The sequence below is a fragment of the Lissotriton helveticus genome, chromosome 3_1 (assembly GCF_964261635.1).
Source record: "Lissotriton helveticus chromosome 3_1, aLisHel1.1, whole genome shotgun sequence".
NCBI lineage: Eukaryota > Metazoa > Chordata > Amphibia > Caudata > Salamandridae > Lissotriton > Lissotriton helveticus.
Window position 1 is genome coordinate 559,278,381 of NC_136061.1, and position 18,535 is coordinate 559,296,915.

Genomic DNA, 18,535 nt, shown 5'->3' on the forward strand with positions numbered 1-18,535 from the left:
AGTTCTGATCTGCTGGCTGTGTGTCGCTTCTCTCTTCACTTCACTCCCCGCGATTCTTAAGCCTTCCAGGAGATGCACACGTATTTATTTACCTATGGTATGCTTAGTAATGTCGGAAACTGAGTTACACTGGTAATCATATTTTCTCGCTAATAGTAGACTAGAAAACAATCCGATTTATTTTTTGGCAGTAGTCAACGCACACTTTCCATATTATTTTAGCCTCAGTTTTTGTCTGACAATTTCTTTGAATGACACATATGATTGATTGACCCGTCATCCCAGTTCGAAGTGGTATTCGTGTTCATAGAGCCATATTTACGTACATTGACAAGAAAGGTCAAAGATGATGTTTTGAGCTCCATTCCACTCCTTAGGAAAGCTTGTAAAATAAACTCTAAACAGAGCTGAGCCTCAACCAAGAAATTTGTGAGCCTAAAAAGCACTCTGTAAGAGTAGTGTTATGGATAATCGATCCACTTTGAAAGTTAAGCAGGAAAGACCTTGTTCCCTCAGACCAGTGCCGGTCTGGCATCAATTTTGATTTTATCATGGGTAGCATCGGAGCAAAAGTGTTTTGCTATTTCCTGTGAGGTCTTCTGTGTGCTAATGTTGAGAGGTGGCATTGGTTTAAAAACAAAAGGCATCAGTATGGCTTTCTTGTGCAAACACATGTAGTCTTGGACAGTCACAAATGCTGTTTATATGTGCACAAATGCTAGTTATCACAAACACAGTTTTATTTCTTTTATTATTTAGCAAAAAGGGATTGCTTTCTGCATTGAATGCATATTGTGAGATGAATGATTGAATTACAAACCGCATGATGCTTGAGAGTATTGTTTGGATAACAGATTCCCGCATGTATTCCAATGGAAGAATGTCCTGGAAAGTAGAATGATGCACTAAATAGTTAATAGCATGGTGTGAGAGAGTAATGCTCCTGCACGAAGGAAGAGCCCACTCTATGTATATTTTAAAGAATTTATACCAGTACGCCTTGCAGACCGATGCGCTGCCAATCGAGTCCTAATGACAATTGGCATTTAACTGGTTTATTCTTCGAGCCAGCGCCCTAAACAATTATACGAGTTCCGCGCCCCCACCTTATTGTTAAAAACATCATCCATCTGGCTTCCTCTGCCTACGTCCCCAAAAATATTTTTTTGCTTTAAATATGTTCAAATTTTGCTTGTTCGCTTCATTAGAGTCCTCTGTTGATGTAAATAATGTTTACAAAACTGTTATTGTCCTTTCAGATATGATTCTTGGATCTACTTATTGAAGTACAGCAAAATGAAGTGATCCCTTCATTGGGGAAAACTACTTTAGTTTGGTTGATCGATTTCCCTTGACAGCCATGTAAAGACATAACAGCAGGATGCTAACAGGTGCCTCTTCTTCAAGCCTAAGTTTGAAGCTGACCCCGGGGTTGGTGTTTGATCCTTGAATGACTTTAATAAAAGAAAGGGAGTGGGCCATTTTAATTGGTTTTTCCACTGTAAGATATTATTCTTTGTCTCAGTCGTGCACAGGGTACAACCTAGAGTCACTCACTTAACTCTGATTCACAGGAGCGCAAGGATAGCCACCTGCGTGTCCCTCTGATCATTCCTATGGGATATATGAATACTCTGGATAATTTGCAACCTGTCCCATGAAGTTCTTTATAGTTGCAGAATGTGATTGTATATTGTGACTCTATATTGAGTTAATTACACACTGATCAGAAGGTTTGGCTAGATTGTGTCCTCATACTGGGGTCAATCTAGGAGCACCGTCATCATATAGATCAAAAGTTACAAAAATGCACTCGCATCGCTCTCCAATAGCCTCCTGATTCTTGAATGCGGTAAGCATGTAAATAAATAATGCTTCGGTATAAAAAACGACTTTGCCAAATACTCGTGCTCAAGAACCCAAAAGGCTCTCTGTATCCTCTATAGCCAGGCCGTGTTCTTAGCATCTTCTAGGATTTAACTTGTGGAGCAGACCAAATTATGGTGCTCTCATTCTGCTGTTTCGCATGCAGGAACCAGCCTGTCCTGATAACTGATTGAAGCACCCTCTCTTCATTTGGGTCTGGTTTATTTAAAAAGCATGTGGCGTAATCAAATGACTGCTCAATCCCTCCAAAGTTATATCATTTTGCTAGAGTTCCACTAATTACTTTAAGAAATAAAGCCTAAGAATCATGGAGGAATCTTTTGAGGCTCTTGTGCTCTAGAAGAACTAATGTGGTAGAAGCTAAATTATGCTTGCCCACAATTACACAATACACTTTCTAGAACTTTCTGGACACCAAGGACATTTCTGTAACTTGAACTGTCTCCACGGAGTTCTGGCTGCCCACTTTCTGAATGAATGCCTTTGTGTTCCTTACTCTTTTTTGTTAGTCTGACTTTGCCTCCGAAAGGAAAGGTGACTGCATGTATTGGTCTTTGTATTTTTCTTGTAACCTTCTTTTGTGAATGTTCAGTTGATCCTCCCATACCTCTTGCCTAGGATCAGCCACTTAAATCTTCTGTTCAGATTGATACCAGCAGACCCCTTGCATCCTGGCATCTAGGATTACTCCATACCAACCTGACAGATTACTCTGCTCAGCCTTTGTGCCTTATCTCTAGACTCCTAGGTACAAGAAAGCAAGAGCCGAATGCAGAGCCTTTTCATTTCAAGGACCCAAACTGTGGAATAGTATACCAACAGAAATTTGACTCATTCAGGATCATTTAGGAAACTCCTGAAAATGTGGATCTACAGGCAGTAGATTCCCGCAGTAGCGTATTACGGTGGCAATTGCCATGTATTCATATTATAGTAACCTTAGACTGATCTTTACTCCAACATAGCTTTTAACAATACCTTGACTAGGACCTAAGTTAAAATGGTGAATTAAACAAGTGAAGGAAAAGTTGATGGCTGTCGAGTTAATGACAGATATCCCCTAAAAGAGCCGTGTAGTGCTGTTCAGGTGTCTTTGGTTGGGGATGGGCAGGTGGTGGGAGGACCATTTGGAGATCATATGAAAAGTGAAGGTTTGGGGAAGGTCCTTATTCCAGTGGGTAGGCCAGGCATACGAAAGGATGTTTATGAACGACCAGACCATGGGAAGCTCCTAGAAAAGGTGGGGTTTCAGCTCCTGTCGGAGTTCTCACTTATGTAAGTTGCTCCTCTTTTGTTAATCTGCTTGTTTACAATGCTGGACTTCTGTAATCATTTTCACAAAATACTTGTATGTATTAACCTATAAGTTAGTGGATGGTGGGATCGGCAGAGCAGACATCTATAATCTTTTGAAAAAGATTCTTTCCTGTTTTTATTTTTAAGAAGACCTTTGCACTCATTAAATATTAGTCATCTGTATTTTCCATCTGTTACATTTTTTACCTTCAATGATGAGTTGCTTACTGGCATGTATGTGAGGCCTTATTGAAGGAAGTGGCTACTGCTGATCCGCCAATATTTAACTTTTTGAGGCAGTGAAATACAAAACAATAGATCATTTTTCTTTGAATATGTTCAGATAGAGGACTGCATATAGGGGTCATTTTAGATGTTGGACCCTGCGACATTACTTAGATCTCATATAGTTAGGTAAATGCATGTTAAATCTGGCAAATTGGGTCTGTTTAAGGAGTCTGATGTCTTACATTAATTTTCTAATAATCCTCACAGTTAGTCTGTTCTCAAAATCATCCTACCAATTTCTTGCAGTTCAGCAGGTGATCAGTCTTCTTTTAAAAAATTAATAATACGTAGCAATTATATTTTTAACATATATTGTAATTCATCTGATTTTGAGGTTTTCAAAATGGATGTGTGGGCATATTCACGTTTGTACTCCTGTTTACTGATAAATTTGATATTCAATTTAAAGTCCATTAGATCTTTTTCAAATGTCTGAATCTTGGGTAAGCATTAGCTACTTTTCCCTATTAGTTTAATTGTTAATCACTTAGTTTATATTTCAGTAAAAATTGTACCTGCACTGACGCCGTTACATTTGCATGACAACACCAGTATTTTAGCATGCCAATCTTTTTTTTCTCATTTAATATGTACAGTTTGCATCCTTTGTTAATCAACCGTTTTCCATTATTTAACAGTTGTTTTATAATGTGAAAACTGGTGTTAAATGATACATATTCTTGTGTGTTGTTAAAATAGTTATTCTCCGTGATAAATGTGTGTAAAATGTTGGTTGCTGGATCTAGGCTTACATTTGTTGTGTTGGCAATAAAGACAACGTTGTTCCTTAACAGCCCTTTTCACGTGTCAAGTGTCATTTTGCAAATCTATGTTTATGTGTAATTTTCTCTCTTTTTGTTTAAATGCTTCCCCAGCAAGGACAAGTTTGGAAGGTTTGCTAATATTTTGCCTTCCCTCTCTCTCTACCTTTTTGCCCGCTTTCACTCCACATTCATACTCCATTACTCCCACCTCAATATTTCACAACACAGCCATCGAAATTGATGCTGAAGCGAAGTACACGTTTAGAGTCCCAGTAGTTCCTCAGTATACACTTAATTGGATTCCCCCAGTATGTGATTTGTACATTTGTGTGGAGCACAGGCTGCTTTTAGAACAGTTCTTTATAGTTCTTATATAAACCTTTAAAACCGAATTAAATAAATCGCTCATTCCATTTAATGACTACATAGGAAGCACTTTAGCTCAAAGAAATCCTGCATAGAAAACACTGTCAACATTTGCAACCAGCATTTTCAGTAAAAGTGCTTTGTCAACTATTGTACGTACTCTTTTTTTGAGATATTGCTTCAGCTGCAGTACAAAAATGCAGCAAAAATAATCACAATGAATAGTACAAAGTTGGAAAATGGTTTATGTAATATCAGCTGCGTAGTTACATTTGCCTTACCCCATTTGCCTTTGTGCATTGGTTGTTGCTTTGAATGTTTTTACAGTTTATTAGCTTCTGCCTCACCCTGCATATGGTTGGGTTTTTAATTTATGTTGAAGCATGGAATTTTGATCAGGGAGACTTTGGTGATGCGCATGTAGTTTTCCCCTCTCTGCTTTTGTGCACTGTTAATACTGGTGTTACAAATGATTTCACTCAAGGTTGTCTACGCTGTCAGCCTTTGCATTCTTAAAATGTGATGTTTCCCTTCACTTTTTCCCATTATGTCATATCATACATAAAGTAATTTTACTAAAGATTATTGAAGTTTTAAAGGCAATTATAATTTCAATGTTTGCTTTCCTTTGTTTTCTTATAGGCATGTGGTGATCCCAAAGCAAAGCCTTCCTATCTCATTGATAAAAATCTGGAATCTGCAGTCAAGTTTATTGTTAGAAAGTTTCCAGCTGTAGAAACACGAAACAACAATGTAAGTAGACCACCACCTAAGCAGTGCTTGGCTGGGATTGATTGAGCTGGCACAAGATTGAAGGTAGTGACAGTCGCTCTTTTGGGATGCATGTCAAAGTCCTTTAATTGATTAGCGCTTAGCCTTGTCTTGAAGAATGCAAAATACTATATATGAATTTTACTTTCCATAAATAATACATTTCTCTCTGTCTGGGCTGTTGTTTTGACTATAAAGACTTAAAACCGTAAATGTTTAAAGCTCGTGTTACCCATTATGATGGAATTCAGTAACTGTACTCCATTAATGTGAAAGCCAGAGCTTGATTTTTATCTCAGTCAGTTGAAAAGTTTACTGCTCCACATGAGCTTAAGGTTATGAGCTCTGTACGTGTGCAAAGGGCAAATGTTAACTTCATCAATATTGGAAAGGCATACCTTCTTTCTCATTTAATCAATGCATTGGGCGTTAAACATTTAAACTGTAGTATTTAAATCTGGAAAGCATGTTTTATATTAAACCACAATTGCATTCACGAATTGGTTATTTTCGATTCTGTTGCAATTGTTGTTTATGAATTTAAGCTTGTATTCCTTTGGTTTCCCTTTTGCTACATCTCAGCCTTTGATTTTTGGGAATAGTAGAATGAGATGGAACTAGTACTGACCTATCGCCTGTTGCATTTTGTAGCTGCTTATGATAATTGCTGATCCTATTAATTGTTATTATCTTATGCTAATGGACTGTGTAACAATTATCTCAATGGTGAAGGCATGGCCTGCCAATAAGATGGTAGCGTACACCATTACCCTCCGTCAGGTGTCTCACTTTTTTTGTACTGTAAAATCAGCCAAACTCAATGGGGTATTTATGTTTGAAGGTAGTTTACTTATGGTTGTTGGAGACTGTGTTGACTATTCTACTTTTTAAATGTTTAGTATCTTTTCAGAAGAATTTTATCTGAATAGTAATTTAACGACAGGTTTAGTATTGCCCATTCTAAGTGATACTCAGAAGCTAAATTTGCAGTTGGTGTCCCTGACTGTTATGTTACCAGCATTTGTGTAACACACGTTTAACATTTGTGTGGTCCTGTACTTTCAGACTCATAGATGTTTTTTGTCTGTAGTCAAGTTTGCTGTAGGTATGTTTGCATTGTGAAAAACTGTCATTTGTATGAATTATTTTGTAATGCTTTGTATTTGCTATTGGGTTGAGGAGGAGGTGTACAATCTGGTCAGGCATTTTGCAGTTGTTTAGAGGCGTAATGGCGAGCATGTTTCTGCTAAAGCATTATACTAGTAATTGGTACTGCAGGTATGGCATGATGGGGAGAAGGAGAAAATTAAAGAAAGGAAGCCGGTGGGGCTTTTGGCTGCTTCATAGAGCAGTAGTGCTGATCCCACACAGCATAAACTCACTCCCTACTCTGTGTAGCTAGTCACTACCATGTCAGCATCAGCAGTAAAAATATAATAATCTAAGGGAGAAGCAGTGTGGCCAGCCGCTCCCAAGAGGCAAACTTGAAAAAAAAAGTGAGCTAAATTAAAAGATGCAACTTGTCTTTGGGTGACGGCAAGTGTCCTTGAACCTCTGTAGAAGACAAAACCTGGAGTTATGGAGGGGAGAGTGTCTTGGGCGAGGTGAGGTTGAATGCTATACGAGCCAGCGAAAATTCAATTTAGGACTGTTAGTGACTTTCATTGTTAAGAAATCTGAAATGGAAAAGGAATATGTATTAATACGTGCTGTTGTGTGTTTGATCACTTTCAACGGGAACGGGCGGCGGTCGGTGGTGTGCGTGCATTTGGTTTGGATTGTGCAAGGAATGATGATTGCATGTGACGATTGTGCAAGCAGCCTACACTGTCGGACTCACTAAGGCATCTCATTAAAGTATCACAACCTGTTGGGCAGTTTCTCCACATAATGACTGAATTGTGTTATGAAAATATCAGGGACACTAACTAGGACAACAGAAACTATTCTTTTTCTCTTTTACCCTATGAAACCAGTTAAATAAAACAAATACCTGAATTGTAAACTCTTATGTAGATCCAGAAGTATCAGTATACTCCCCAAGATCCCTTCTACTTAAGAAAACTGCAGAATCTATTATCATCCATGTGTTGACATTGCCTTTTAGCAAGCACTTCGAAGCTACATGACCGAAAGTGGCTAAGAGCACAGCTATGAGTTGGTACAGCACATGTATAACTCCCTCTGTAATCCTAATTTGGGTTGAGATGAGATTTTAAACCCAGAATGTGGAGAAACATGCAGAAATTGGAGCACAAACAAGGATTACCATGAGAATTCTCAATTCCTCTGGGAAAACTGTATAATGGTGTGGTAATGCTGCACCCACTAATTACCACACTCTGCCTTATCTGACATTCAGGGTGTGGTGTTCCCAGAACCTTTTAATGAGAGAGTTAGTTGCTATGACAGTGTCAGTCGGAAGATGCTGAAGGAGTTAATCCAGCATTTCATGCATTGCATAAGGGTGGAATAGATTGTCTAAGAATTGAATGCCATCTCCATTGCTGACACTAGAACAGCATTTGATGAAGCAGGCTTGCAGATACCGACTGGTCTTATCTTGTGCTATCATTGCTGGCTCCAGACCTTCATATATCCCCCACAGAGGAGCCTACTATTCAGTCAATCAAAATTCTTTATTCGGCTCTAGCGAGCCTTAAAAGTCATATCATAAAATGCACAGTTCAAAGGGGTTCATGCATGATTAAAAAGTCCGGTAAAAAAACAATTATAAAAATAAACTTTAAAAACTTTGGCATTCTCCATTAAATAGTGTTCTAGCAGCAAAATACCATAAAAATTTCAGTATTTAGATCATAGTCTCAGGGAATTTAAGATGACATTTAAAACCGCAATAGTAACCGTTTTATTAAGTAAGGTAACGCTGCTTGGTGGATCTAGAGTCTAAAGAACGCAATGTGGGGTGCAGGAACTGCTTTCTTTAATGTAGGTAAAATGTACGAAATAAAGTAAAGTGCATGGTGCTTTGTTTGTCTGGGATCTCACAATGACTAAGGGGTAAAGATGGGCCTTGTGCCAATTTCTCCATCACACTAGTGGAAGCATTGGCCCCCCATGTAAGCAAAGATAGCGATTTCTTACTTGTGGGAGACTTCAACGTTCATAGAGAAATAAAAGAGTGCATTGAGGCACAATCCCTACTGACGGATCTGTCCTTACTGGGCCTAAAACAAGCTAATAGTGGTCCAACACACCAGGCAGGACACACTCTGGATTTAATCCTGTCCAACTCCCCATCAATCAACTGCCTACCTCCAACACAAGTAAAATGGACCGATCATTTCATTGTAGAATGTTACACTCCTCGCATTAGTACTCTTCCCTCAGGCCCGATTGCCTTGCCGAGTAAACGGAGGCAATGGCACAAAATGACCCAAGATTCTTTTAAAGAGAGGTTTGTAGAACCCTCCCTCACGCTCACTGAAGACATTGAGGTGGCCTTGACTAAATTTGAAGGGGCGCTTGTGACAGCAGCGAATTATATTGCCCCCTTGAAACTGTTTAAATCACGCCCGGCACATAAACAAGAAGTCTGGTTCTCAGAGCAATTAAGGTCCCTAAAAAAAGCCGCCAGGAAACTTGATAAAAAATGGAGATTGAAAAAAAATGGAGATTGTCCCATTTGGCTGATAACAAGAGCCACTACTGGGAATCCCTCTCCACATACCATAAAGCCATTCGCATGGAGCGCAAAAACCCCATTGCGTCCCAACTCGCAGCTGCTGGAAATACTCCAAGGGTATTATACCAAATCCTGCAGTCATTCGTTAAACCGGTGGCCTGCGAGAGCTCAGAGTTAGCGTCTCCGCAACTGTGTGATGACATCTCACAGTTCTTCACCAAAAAAATAGATGGGGTCTATGAGAAAATCATTAGCTCCAACCTGTCCTTTTGTGCAGATAATTCCCAACCACAAATTAAGGAAGAACCTAACCCTACCACGCACACCCTAGGCATATTTCCTCCTATCTCATTAGAAGATGTGGTATCTTTAACCACGCAAATCAAGAGCGGGTGTCCAGATGACACTATCCCAGCAAGAATTATGCCTATGCTTGGTAAAGAACTAGGTCCTGGGATTCAGAGATTGGTAAATCTTTCCCTGAGCACAGGTGAGGTCCCCAGGGGGTGGAAAAAGGCTCTGGTAAGACCCATTAGGAAAAACTCCACAATTCCATGGACAGACCTGTCCAATCTTAGACCGATATCCCTGCTACCATTCCTAGGAAAACTCACTGAAAAACATGTGAATCGCCACCTATCCATCTATATTGAACAGGCAGGAGGGCTGGATTACTCACAATCCAGTTTTAGGCCCAAACACAGCACAGAGTCAACCCTGATGTCAGTCACAGACGACCTACATATGTATCAGGATAGAGGCCACTCAGTCATCCTGGTACTACTAGACCTGTTGGCGGCGTTCGACACTGTGTCACACAACATCTTGACAAATCGACTGGCAAACATCGGTATAGAGAACAAGGCTCTTACCTGGCTAAGGAGCTTCTTATCCAACCGCACCCAATGCGTCACCATGGGTGCCTATCGCTCGGTGGAGGTAGAGATTTCTAAAGGGGTGCCACAGGGCTCTTGTTTGAGCCTGACTCTCTTTAACATCTACGTGGCACCCCTGGCTGGAATTATGCGAGCATATGGTTTCATCCCTGTGTCTTACGCGGATGACACACAGCTCCTTTTTCCCTTTAAATCTCTCACCACCGAGGTTAAAAACTCCTTTTCTCAGGGCATGAAAGCTGTGGCTCAGTGGATGTTATCAAACTGCCTGCAGTGTAATGTAAGCAAGACCGAACTCATGCTGTTCCGGGAGGCAAAAATCCTCTGGACCCCAGATTGGTGGCCACATGATCTGGGACCAGTCCCTGAACCCAAACAGATCGTAAAGAACTTAGGAGTCCGCCTAGATCAGGAGCTTTCACCGAAACAACATGGCAATTATATCGTGGGCTCGTGCTTCCACGTGATAAGCCTACTACGCAAAGTCTTCCCTATACTTCCAGACTCCATCAGGAAAACATTGGTACAGGCCCTTGTCCTTAGCCGTATTGATTACTGTAACGGCTTGCTACTATCTGTAAACGAGGGAGTATTAGCCAAACTCCAAGTGATCCAGAACACTGTGGCCCGCCTGGTCTTTAACGCCCCCCCGAACTGCGTCCAAACCTCTCCTGGACAAACTGCATTGGCTGTCGGTCCGGCAGAGGACGAAGTTTAAGGCATGTTGTCTAATTCACAAGAGCTTAAACGGACTAGGTCCTGCATATCTGAAAAATAAATTTATACCCTACGCCCCTGCACACTCCCTTAGGTCAAGCAACCAATTCCTATTGTGTGTGCCCCGTGCGAAGAAGGCCAGGCACGGAGGCAGAGCTCTTTCTGTGGTTGGGCCATCGCTATGGAATAAGCTCCCTCTAGCTCTCAGACAGTGCTCAGAACATCTGCTGTTTAGAAAGCAACTCAAAACCTTGCTGTTTCAAAACTAGTCCATTTTCGTCTGGTTCCCCTCTGACTGTGTCTTCCTGGGTTCCTATGGCGCAGAGATAATCCTCTGGGAGTCGATTCGAGCGCGATACAAACCCGCAAATAAATAAATAAATAAATGAAAACCTGAGACATTTGGTGGAATAGGCCCACCAGTAAGTGTATAGTGTGTAGTCCAAACATTGTGTAGTGTAGTTCCTATTATCCCAATAGGCTCTGCGCATTGGAATAATACCTTCAATAGTATAGGCCTAGACCAGACGTTAACTAGGTCTACTACTGTCGATATTAGACTTAAAGTTTTGGGTTTTGCCAGCTAGCTCAGAGTTCACTAGAAACTTTCTCGAATAGGCAAGGAGGAGTTGAACCTCCCTGGATAGACAAGAAGGGATTTAGTTTCTGACAACCATAGAACATGACAACTTTGCTCTCCCCTAATCAAGAGTGTATCTCTAGAGTCGTGTGAAAACAAAAGACGACTTATTTTACTCAGTCAGTACGTGCATTCTTAGTCTCACCAGATTGTAGAGAAAAGGAAGAGACGGGCGTGTTCAATAAAAGATGTTATTTATTGATCAGTCTCTTTTCTCATATAAGAGAAATGGATCGATATTATTGCAATACTTATGGTTAAGTAAAGTGCATACAATAAAAGCAGAAGTATAAAATAATACTGTAAAAACATTGATATGGTTTCTAAGCCATATGAAGGTTTAAAATGAATACATACACATTTACATTTGACTAATCGTACTCAACTGGTGTTTCTAACTACGCCTACCCCGTGTACCTGACCTAAGCCTAATACGTGGGCGGGAATAGAAAGTTACAGTTTAAGTTAAGTTTGTTTTGCCAAGTGACTGACTAAAGAATTCTCTGTAAGGGGTTATTCAGTTCTGTACCTGGAATCTAGGATGAATGAGGGATGGTATCTCTCGTCTCTGGTCTCGATATTCCAGGCTGCCTGCGAGGGCTACCCGGAAGCGCCGGAGCTGGATTTCTCGGCAGGAGAAAGCAGCGTCTCGTTCTCAGCGCGTCAGGAAGGCGGGGCTGCGCCAGCGGGGTCTGCTCTGCTCTGGGCTTCGGCAAGTCTGGCTGCTCCGTCCTCGTCACCACCGCGTGTGTTTGCATAGGGCAATATCGGTAATATTTATACCTTTAAGGTGCCGAGATTGACGTAAGGATGGACATAGATACGTCAATAAGGATGTCATACGACCTGGTCGTTAGCACATTCTTTTGCTGAAGTTCTCGGTGAAATCAAAACAATGGCCGCAGGGTTTTTCCCAGGTCTGTCATAGGTTTGATTTGTTTTGAGAACTCCGTATGCCTTATCAGGGGCTGGAGGAATATCGCTTGTCTAATTAGATGGCAAGCGTTATGACTTAATCAGATAACACGTTCCTGTGCCGTAGTGTGGCTTTATCAGATAACGGTTCCTGCATCATGGGAGTTTTCTGCCTCATGGGATGGCTGCTAGTTAACTTGTTAACCAGAATAGGGTCAGGAATAGGGGGATCGATACAGAACCTATAGGAATACATCACAATTGTAAGTAAGAACTTCTGTCTTTCATCTACAATATACTGTCAATAAAATGCTGGGCGTAGTTGTGAAAGTTGATTCCGCACTCTTCCTGGCTATCAATATGTTGTGCCTTTTGTACATGTTGATAAAAAAGAATTTTTATGTATCCTGAGGAATTGTTGGATACAAGAGCCGGGTTGTGATAAAAAGCTGGGATGCCCAGGCTTTCAAAGCCCTTCTTGACAGATTTCAGCCAAAGAATGTCTAAGCAATTGTCCAGATTCAGGCAATCTAACAGCACTGTTCTACATATTGGGCTTCTGGATTTTTCCAAATACGCTGGAACAATAAGACGGGTTGTAATTTGATGTACTCTTCCAAATAGTTTAGCCCTACCTCCTCGTGGCAAAATGACGTTGGAGTAGAGTGTGGGGTAGCCAGAAGTTGTCTTATGAATTTATTCTGTATAATCTGGAGGGCTTTACAGAAACTTGCAACCGATAAAAATGTTACTTTTAAAGATACATAGTAGCTCACTTATGGGTTTATGTCCCAGCTTTTTTGTGAATCTGAAAACTGCATCAAATACCCTTTGAAATTGTAAAACTCTAACATTAAATACAAATTCCAGTTAAAATTAGTATCAATAGGGACGCCTAGGTAAGTGAAGTGGGACGTTTTTTCCACTTCTTCTCCACCAAGCAAAAACGCTCTACTATTCATTATGCAGTATTTATTTACCCCAAAGGTCTATGAGGCGAAGGGGTTCTTAAAAAAAAAAACCATTCAAGAAAGGTTTAGCTAGCAGCATCTGAGAGCCCTCAGGCAACACAGAACTTTTTTTCTTAAACTAGATTGCAAGCAAATGACCGCAGCTCTGTGCAATCTGACCTCTGCCAGCGAACTTAACAAAGGTGGCTTCATATTTTCAGCAAAGAAGCGTCGGAGCCAGCAACTGTTCCTGTTTGAGGGGCGCAAAGAAATGTGGTGGTACCCTGAACTAGCAATAAGAAGGCCACAATCCTCCGAAGACTTAAACATTGGTCAGAAGGCTGGGGTGTTTGCCCAAGCAATGGGAATCCCCTCAGGCAGCATGTTATTGCGTAATTATGTCCTCTACCATAAAGAAAGGCGAATATCAGATAGACTATTGGCGATTCTTAGAAGACTGAAACCTCCTCTTCAGATACTTAATTTTAAGATTAAAATTAAGAGTACTTAATTTTAAGCCAACCACGCTTTAAGATAACAAGTATTGAAGACTCATCTCAGCGGGGGTTTAATATTCAAAATGTAACGCAAAGTGATGCTCTTAACTCAGTGATGCATTACGCCTATAGGGCACATCAGGAATACCTGATTGCCAAGGTGCTCTTAACCCATGAACCAGCAAGAGGTATCCCTGATGTCTTTGGAAGGTGTAGAATATCACTGAAGCCCAAACTTCCACTTATTTAGGAAGGAAGGCCCTCACACACTCTTTGGTGGCTTGCTTCATCATGGGGCCCATCCTCAACTCAGTCAAGAATGTTGAATCACTATGTGATGCTAACCTTATCAGGGGAGGCCTCCTTTTTTTTACCCTATTTCCATGTGTAAAGGAGAGAAAAACAAGGCTAGGCAACAACTGGGGAGTAAAACTAATTACTAGTTGACAAATGTTTTCTTCTCTTCACTAGTCAGTAGATTTAAGAAGCAAAAAATACAAAGGAATATTTTAACACTGATAGGAGGTCGTCATGATTTAGTCTGCATGAAAATGCCCTGGAATGCCGATGACCTCCAGCTAATCTTTAACCTTTCCCACTCCCCTTCATCTGCCCAGAACGTCCAGTCAGTCATGACATTCATCCAAGATTGGATGAACTGCAACCACCTCAAACTCAATCCAGACAAGACCGAGTTGGTCTTGACCGGAGGTGGTTGCAGTCCATGGTCCCCTTCCTTTTGGCCCCCTTCACTTGGTGCCCCTCCACTCCCTGTTTCTAAAGTTAAAACCCTTGGGATTTTCTTGGATTCACAACTGTCTATCCATTCACACATTGGTTCGGTTGTCTCTTCTTGTTTCTTCTCCCTAAGAATAATTAGGAAAGTCTCCCGCTTTTTTTCCCTCCCGGCTCTGAAAATCATTGTCATGGCCATGGTACTGTCCCGCATTGACTATGGTAATGCTATATACAATGGGGCCCCAGCTTACGCGATCCATCGTCTGCAGCTGGTGCAGAATCAGGCTGCCCGCCTGATTGATGGCCTCCCTAAATATCATCGGGCCAGTCCGCTACTTAAAGCTCTACACTGGCTGCCGGTGCGAGAACGTGCCCTCTTCAAACTTGGCTGCCTCACCTTTCAGGCTAGGTCAGGCACTGCCCCGGAATTTATATGCTCTGCCATTGTGCCCTACCTTCCAGGCAGAGAACTACGCTCCTCTCACTCGGCCCTCCTAGTCACCCCCCGTTTTAAAAAACGGAGGGCAGGTGGAACGAAGTTCGCTGTCCTGGCCCCAGCATTCTGGAATTCTCTCCCTGTTGCCCTTCGCACAATGCCCTCTTACACTCAGTTTCGGAGGGAACTCAAAACCCTCTTATTTACGCAAGCTTACCCCGTCTAAACTCCCTCCTACTGCTGCCGTCCATTGCAACTTAATAGCGCCATGAAACCGCTGGGTGAAAGCGCGCTGTATAAATGTTTTTAAATTCAAATTCAAATGGCTCAAGGGGATTTCTTCACGACACATCCCCTTTCTCTGTAACTTTGAATCACATCAGAGCTTCTTTCTTGGTGTCTCTGACCAGTTGTAAGTATATAGTATGCTGAACCAGGTAAATATTTGGTTGGGTAAAGTTTCACCATTCTTTGAAACCCCATCTCAATAGGTATTGCTCTATCACAGCAGTTGGAGGGGAGGTACCAGACTTATTCTGTCTCTGTGTAGCACCTTCCTGCTGCTTTAGTTTGAGGCCAGCCGTCATTGGGTGTTATACTCTTAGGTTTATTTTCCTCTCTTCTTCCTTAAAGTATTTTGGTCTTTATCCATGACCACAAACCAATGTACTGCCTATAGAAAGAGTGGGACAAACTCCTGGTGGTTTGACACAGGAAATAAGGCATTGAGCATTAGAAAGGTGCATATTGTATCCAGCAGAACATACGCAAGGTTTGGGCAACTGTGTGGCAGACCTGCTGAAGCAAGGGTAACCAGGAGATGCACAACTGAGCCGTGGTCCTATAAAAGTGCCTTTAGGTATGGGCACAATCATGGGGTTGTGACCAGGGAAAATGTGAAATGCCACAATTACACACCCGGCTACCCGTTGTCTAATTTCCAGTGGTGTCTTCTTTAGCTAGGTTGGTCAGGAATATTTGTGTATGTTCCCCCTTTCTCTGTCGCATCTACCAAGCAGAGTAGGAAAGAGATGGCAGACTACTGACAATACTCCTGTTGCTCCATCTTGATTTTGCTAATCCCTCGTCTCGCCGCCTCATTGCAGGATCAGCCGACAGCCTCACACAATTGCTGCCTCTCTAGAATCTCCTAAGCTGACATGGAGGGGCGATTTTACACCAGGCGCATGAAGACCTTTGACGCTTAGGCCAGGATGCATCTAAGCACACAGAATGGGGATTGCATTGATTTAAGATGGAGTGTATGATCCACTGTATTGTGACATTCACATAACGAGAGTGTGACTCATTATAGTCAGCCTGCAAGCCAGAATCAATCGAAAAACTGGATGTGAAAGGCGTACTTTTCCGAACCCCGCACGACATGCCGGATTTATAAACAGCATTTTAATCAACAGCAGAACAAGCTGCCAATTTATGATTAATAGTAAGTACATTTTTCATATTTGTACGGATGAATCAGATCCGGGATACATGTTATGTTATGTTAATGGGTAACTTATATAGCGCACGGCTACTCCAAGGAGTGTCCCGGCGCTTTCTGACCCATTACTGAAAAAGAAGAAGGGTAACAGACATAACAGTATTATTGATTAAAAAGCCACGTTTTCAGGGCCTTTCTAAAGGAAAACAAATTGGAAATGTGGCGGAGACCAACGGGAAGAGAGTTCCAAAGTCTGGGGGCATGATGTTTAAAGGAACGTCCACCAATTCTGGCTTTCTTAATGGGAGGCACCATTGCCAAGCCAAGATTTTCTGACCGGAGAGATCTGGTGGGCTTGTAAAAGGAAAGCCGTTTCCTAATGTAAGAAGCCCCTACCAGATGGAGTGCCTTGTGGGCCAGTGTAAGAGCTTTGAATATGATTCGTTTTTTAATCGGAAGCCAGTGCAGGGAGACTAGCAACTCAGAGGCTCTGGCTTGCCGGGGTAGGCCGAAGATGGCTCTAGCCGCAGAGTTTTGCACAACCTGGAGTTTGTGCAAAAGATAATCCGGCATGACAAGCGCTTTGGTGCCAGTGCCAATGCCAAGAATTAGTGTGCCATGAGCGAAAACATTAAGCACAATTTCATTAGTGTTGGGAAGTGTGCTGCTACAAATTGATGTGAAACAAAACTGAAAAAGTTAATTTTGTTAAACTGCTGCATTGCACAGGACAAAATAGAACTCATTACACTTCAAATAGTTGAAATGCATCGCGACCTAGATTACAGTATTTAGTATTAAAAATGTGCCAGGTTTTTAAGGATCACAATAACTGGTGCACACATAAGTTGAAATAAGTTCCTCTGCTAGCGATATTAAGTCATGATTTGTTTGTCAGTTTGTTTGGGTTTGAATTATGGGTATGTGTATGCTTTTTATGTGTTAGTTTATTTCTTGGTACAGCTTGCCAGTGGATGTTTGAGCTTTTCAGATTGAGTTAATCTCTGAGAGAGCTTTAAGATGTGAGCAGATATTTTATAAAGCATTTGGAAATTAGAAATTACTTTTTTATGTCTTTTACTAGCCTGCCTGAAATGATTTTTCAAAGTATAATAGAAAGGAATCTAAAACGCATATAACGATTCAACAGTATCCGGACAGAATTGTGAAATATTATTATTCAGTAGAGTAGGATCTGGGAGAACGAGTCCAACCCATATCCCATGTCCCATTTCTGTGCTTTCACTTCTGTCATTCAGTTTGTGGTTTGAAGAAAATTGGGTCAGGTGCTGCACCACTATGTGGATGATGCCTAACTCCATCTGTGGGTTCCACCATATCAATTACACTTGGCTGCATGTAAATATTGTATATTCAGTCATTTGAAACAATATTCCTGTTAGAAGTTAAACACTGTAAGATTCCAAGTAAGCAGTGGAGTTCTTAACTTTTTTAGGAATACTTGACAAGTACATAGGCCGCATTCTGGTGCAAGACTAACCCTATTCTACCACAGTAATTCCATCTTAAAGGTGGCCGGACACCAACTCCAGAATAGGACAATATTCGGAAGGAGATATAATTCCTTATTAAGTTTGCCCCATGACCTGAAATAATAATTCACTACTGCTGAATTCTAATCCATCTCTGTTGAAATTTGGGAAGAAAAATTATTTCTTCTGAACTTAACTTTTGATGTGTTTATGTAGCATTGTACATTATGGAATTTTTTTTTAATTTACATTTGTACAGACTGGATTATTTGTGAGGAATCTTAATTAAAAAGTGCACTCCTGACCCAGGGCAATGGAAAGCACTCATGCAATTGATAAAAAGATATATATTTATATATAAATGGGTTGGAAATTCTGTGTAGGTTTCTGGGTATGGATGATATGTGAGCTTATAGATTTGTGTGTTTTTCTATGTCTTTGTCTGGTGTTTGTGCGTTTCAAATTTCCAAACAAACTAAGGGTGGCATCTTTTTTTTTTTTTCTGTCCAGTATCCAACATTTTATTTGCAGAAGGCACACAAGCCTACCAAACTGAGCCTCAGCTGCCGCATGTAGTTTATCATCAGCGATTCTGAGTATGTCTCAGTGGCCATACGTTTCCCTAAACTCCCGGCATTTTTCAATTGTTTGCCCAGTATGGCCACTCTGTGAACATCCATCAACCACTCGTGCATAGATGACTTCCACCACTTACTGATTTGTTTTAAAAACATTTTTTAAAGTATTTTTATTGCATTTTCCAAACCCACACTTCCATGTTCTATGCAAGC

The 18,535-nt window shown here is 41.1% G+C and overlaps 1 protein-coding gene across 1 annotated transcript in view; it reads left to right on the forward strand.

Annotated features, from left to right (window-relative positions):
• NCKAP1 (NCK associated protein 1) overlaps nt 1-18,535 on the forward strand; it is a 577,107-nt gene that overhangs the window by 53,196 nt on the left and 505,376 nt on the right. Inside the window, exon 2 of the mRNA XM_078680487.1 lies at nt 5,244-5,354. Coding sequence (XP_078536613.1) covers nt 5,244-5,354 — 111 coding nt within the window. The remainder of the gene's footprint in view (nt 1-5,243; nt 5,355-18,535) is intronic.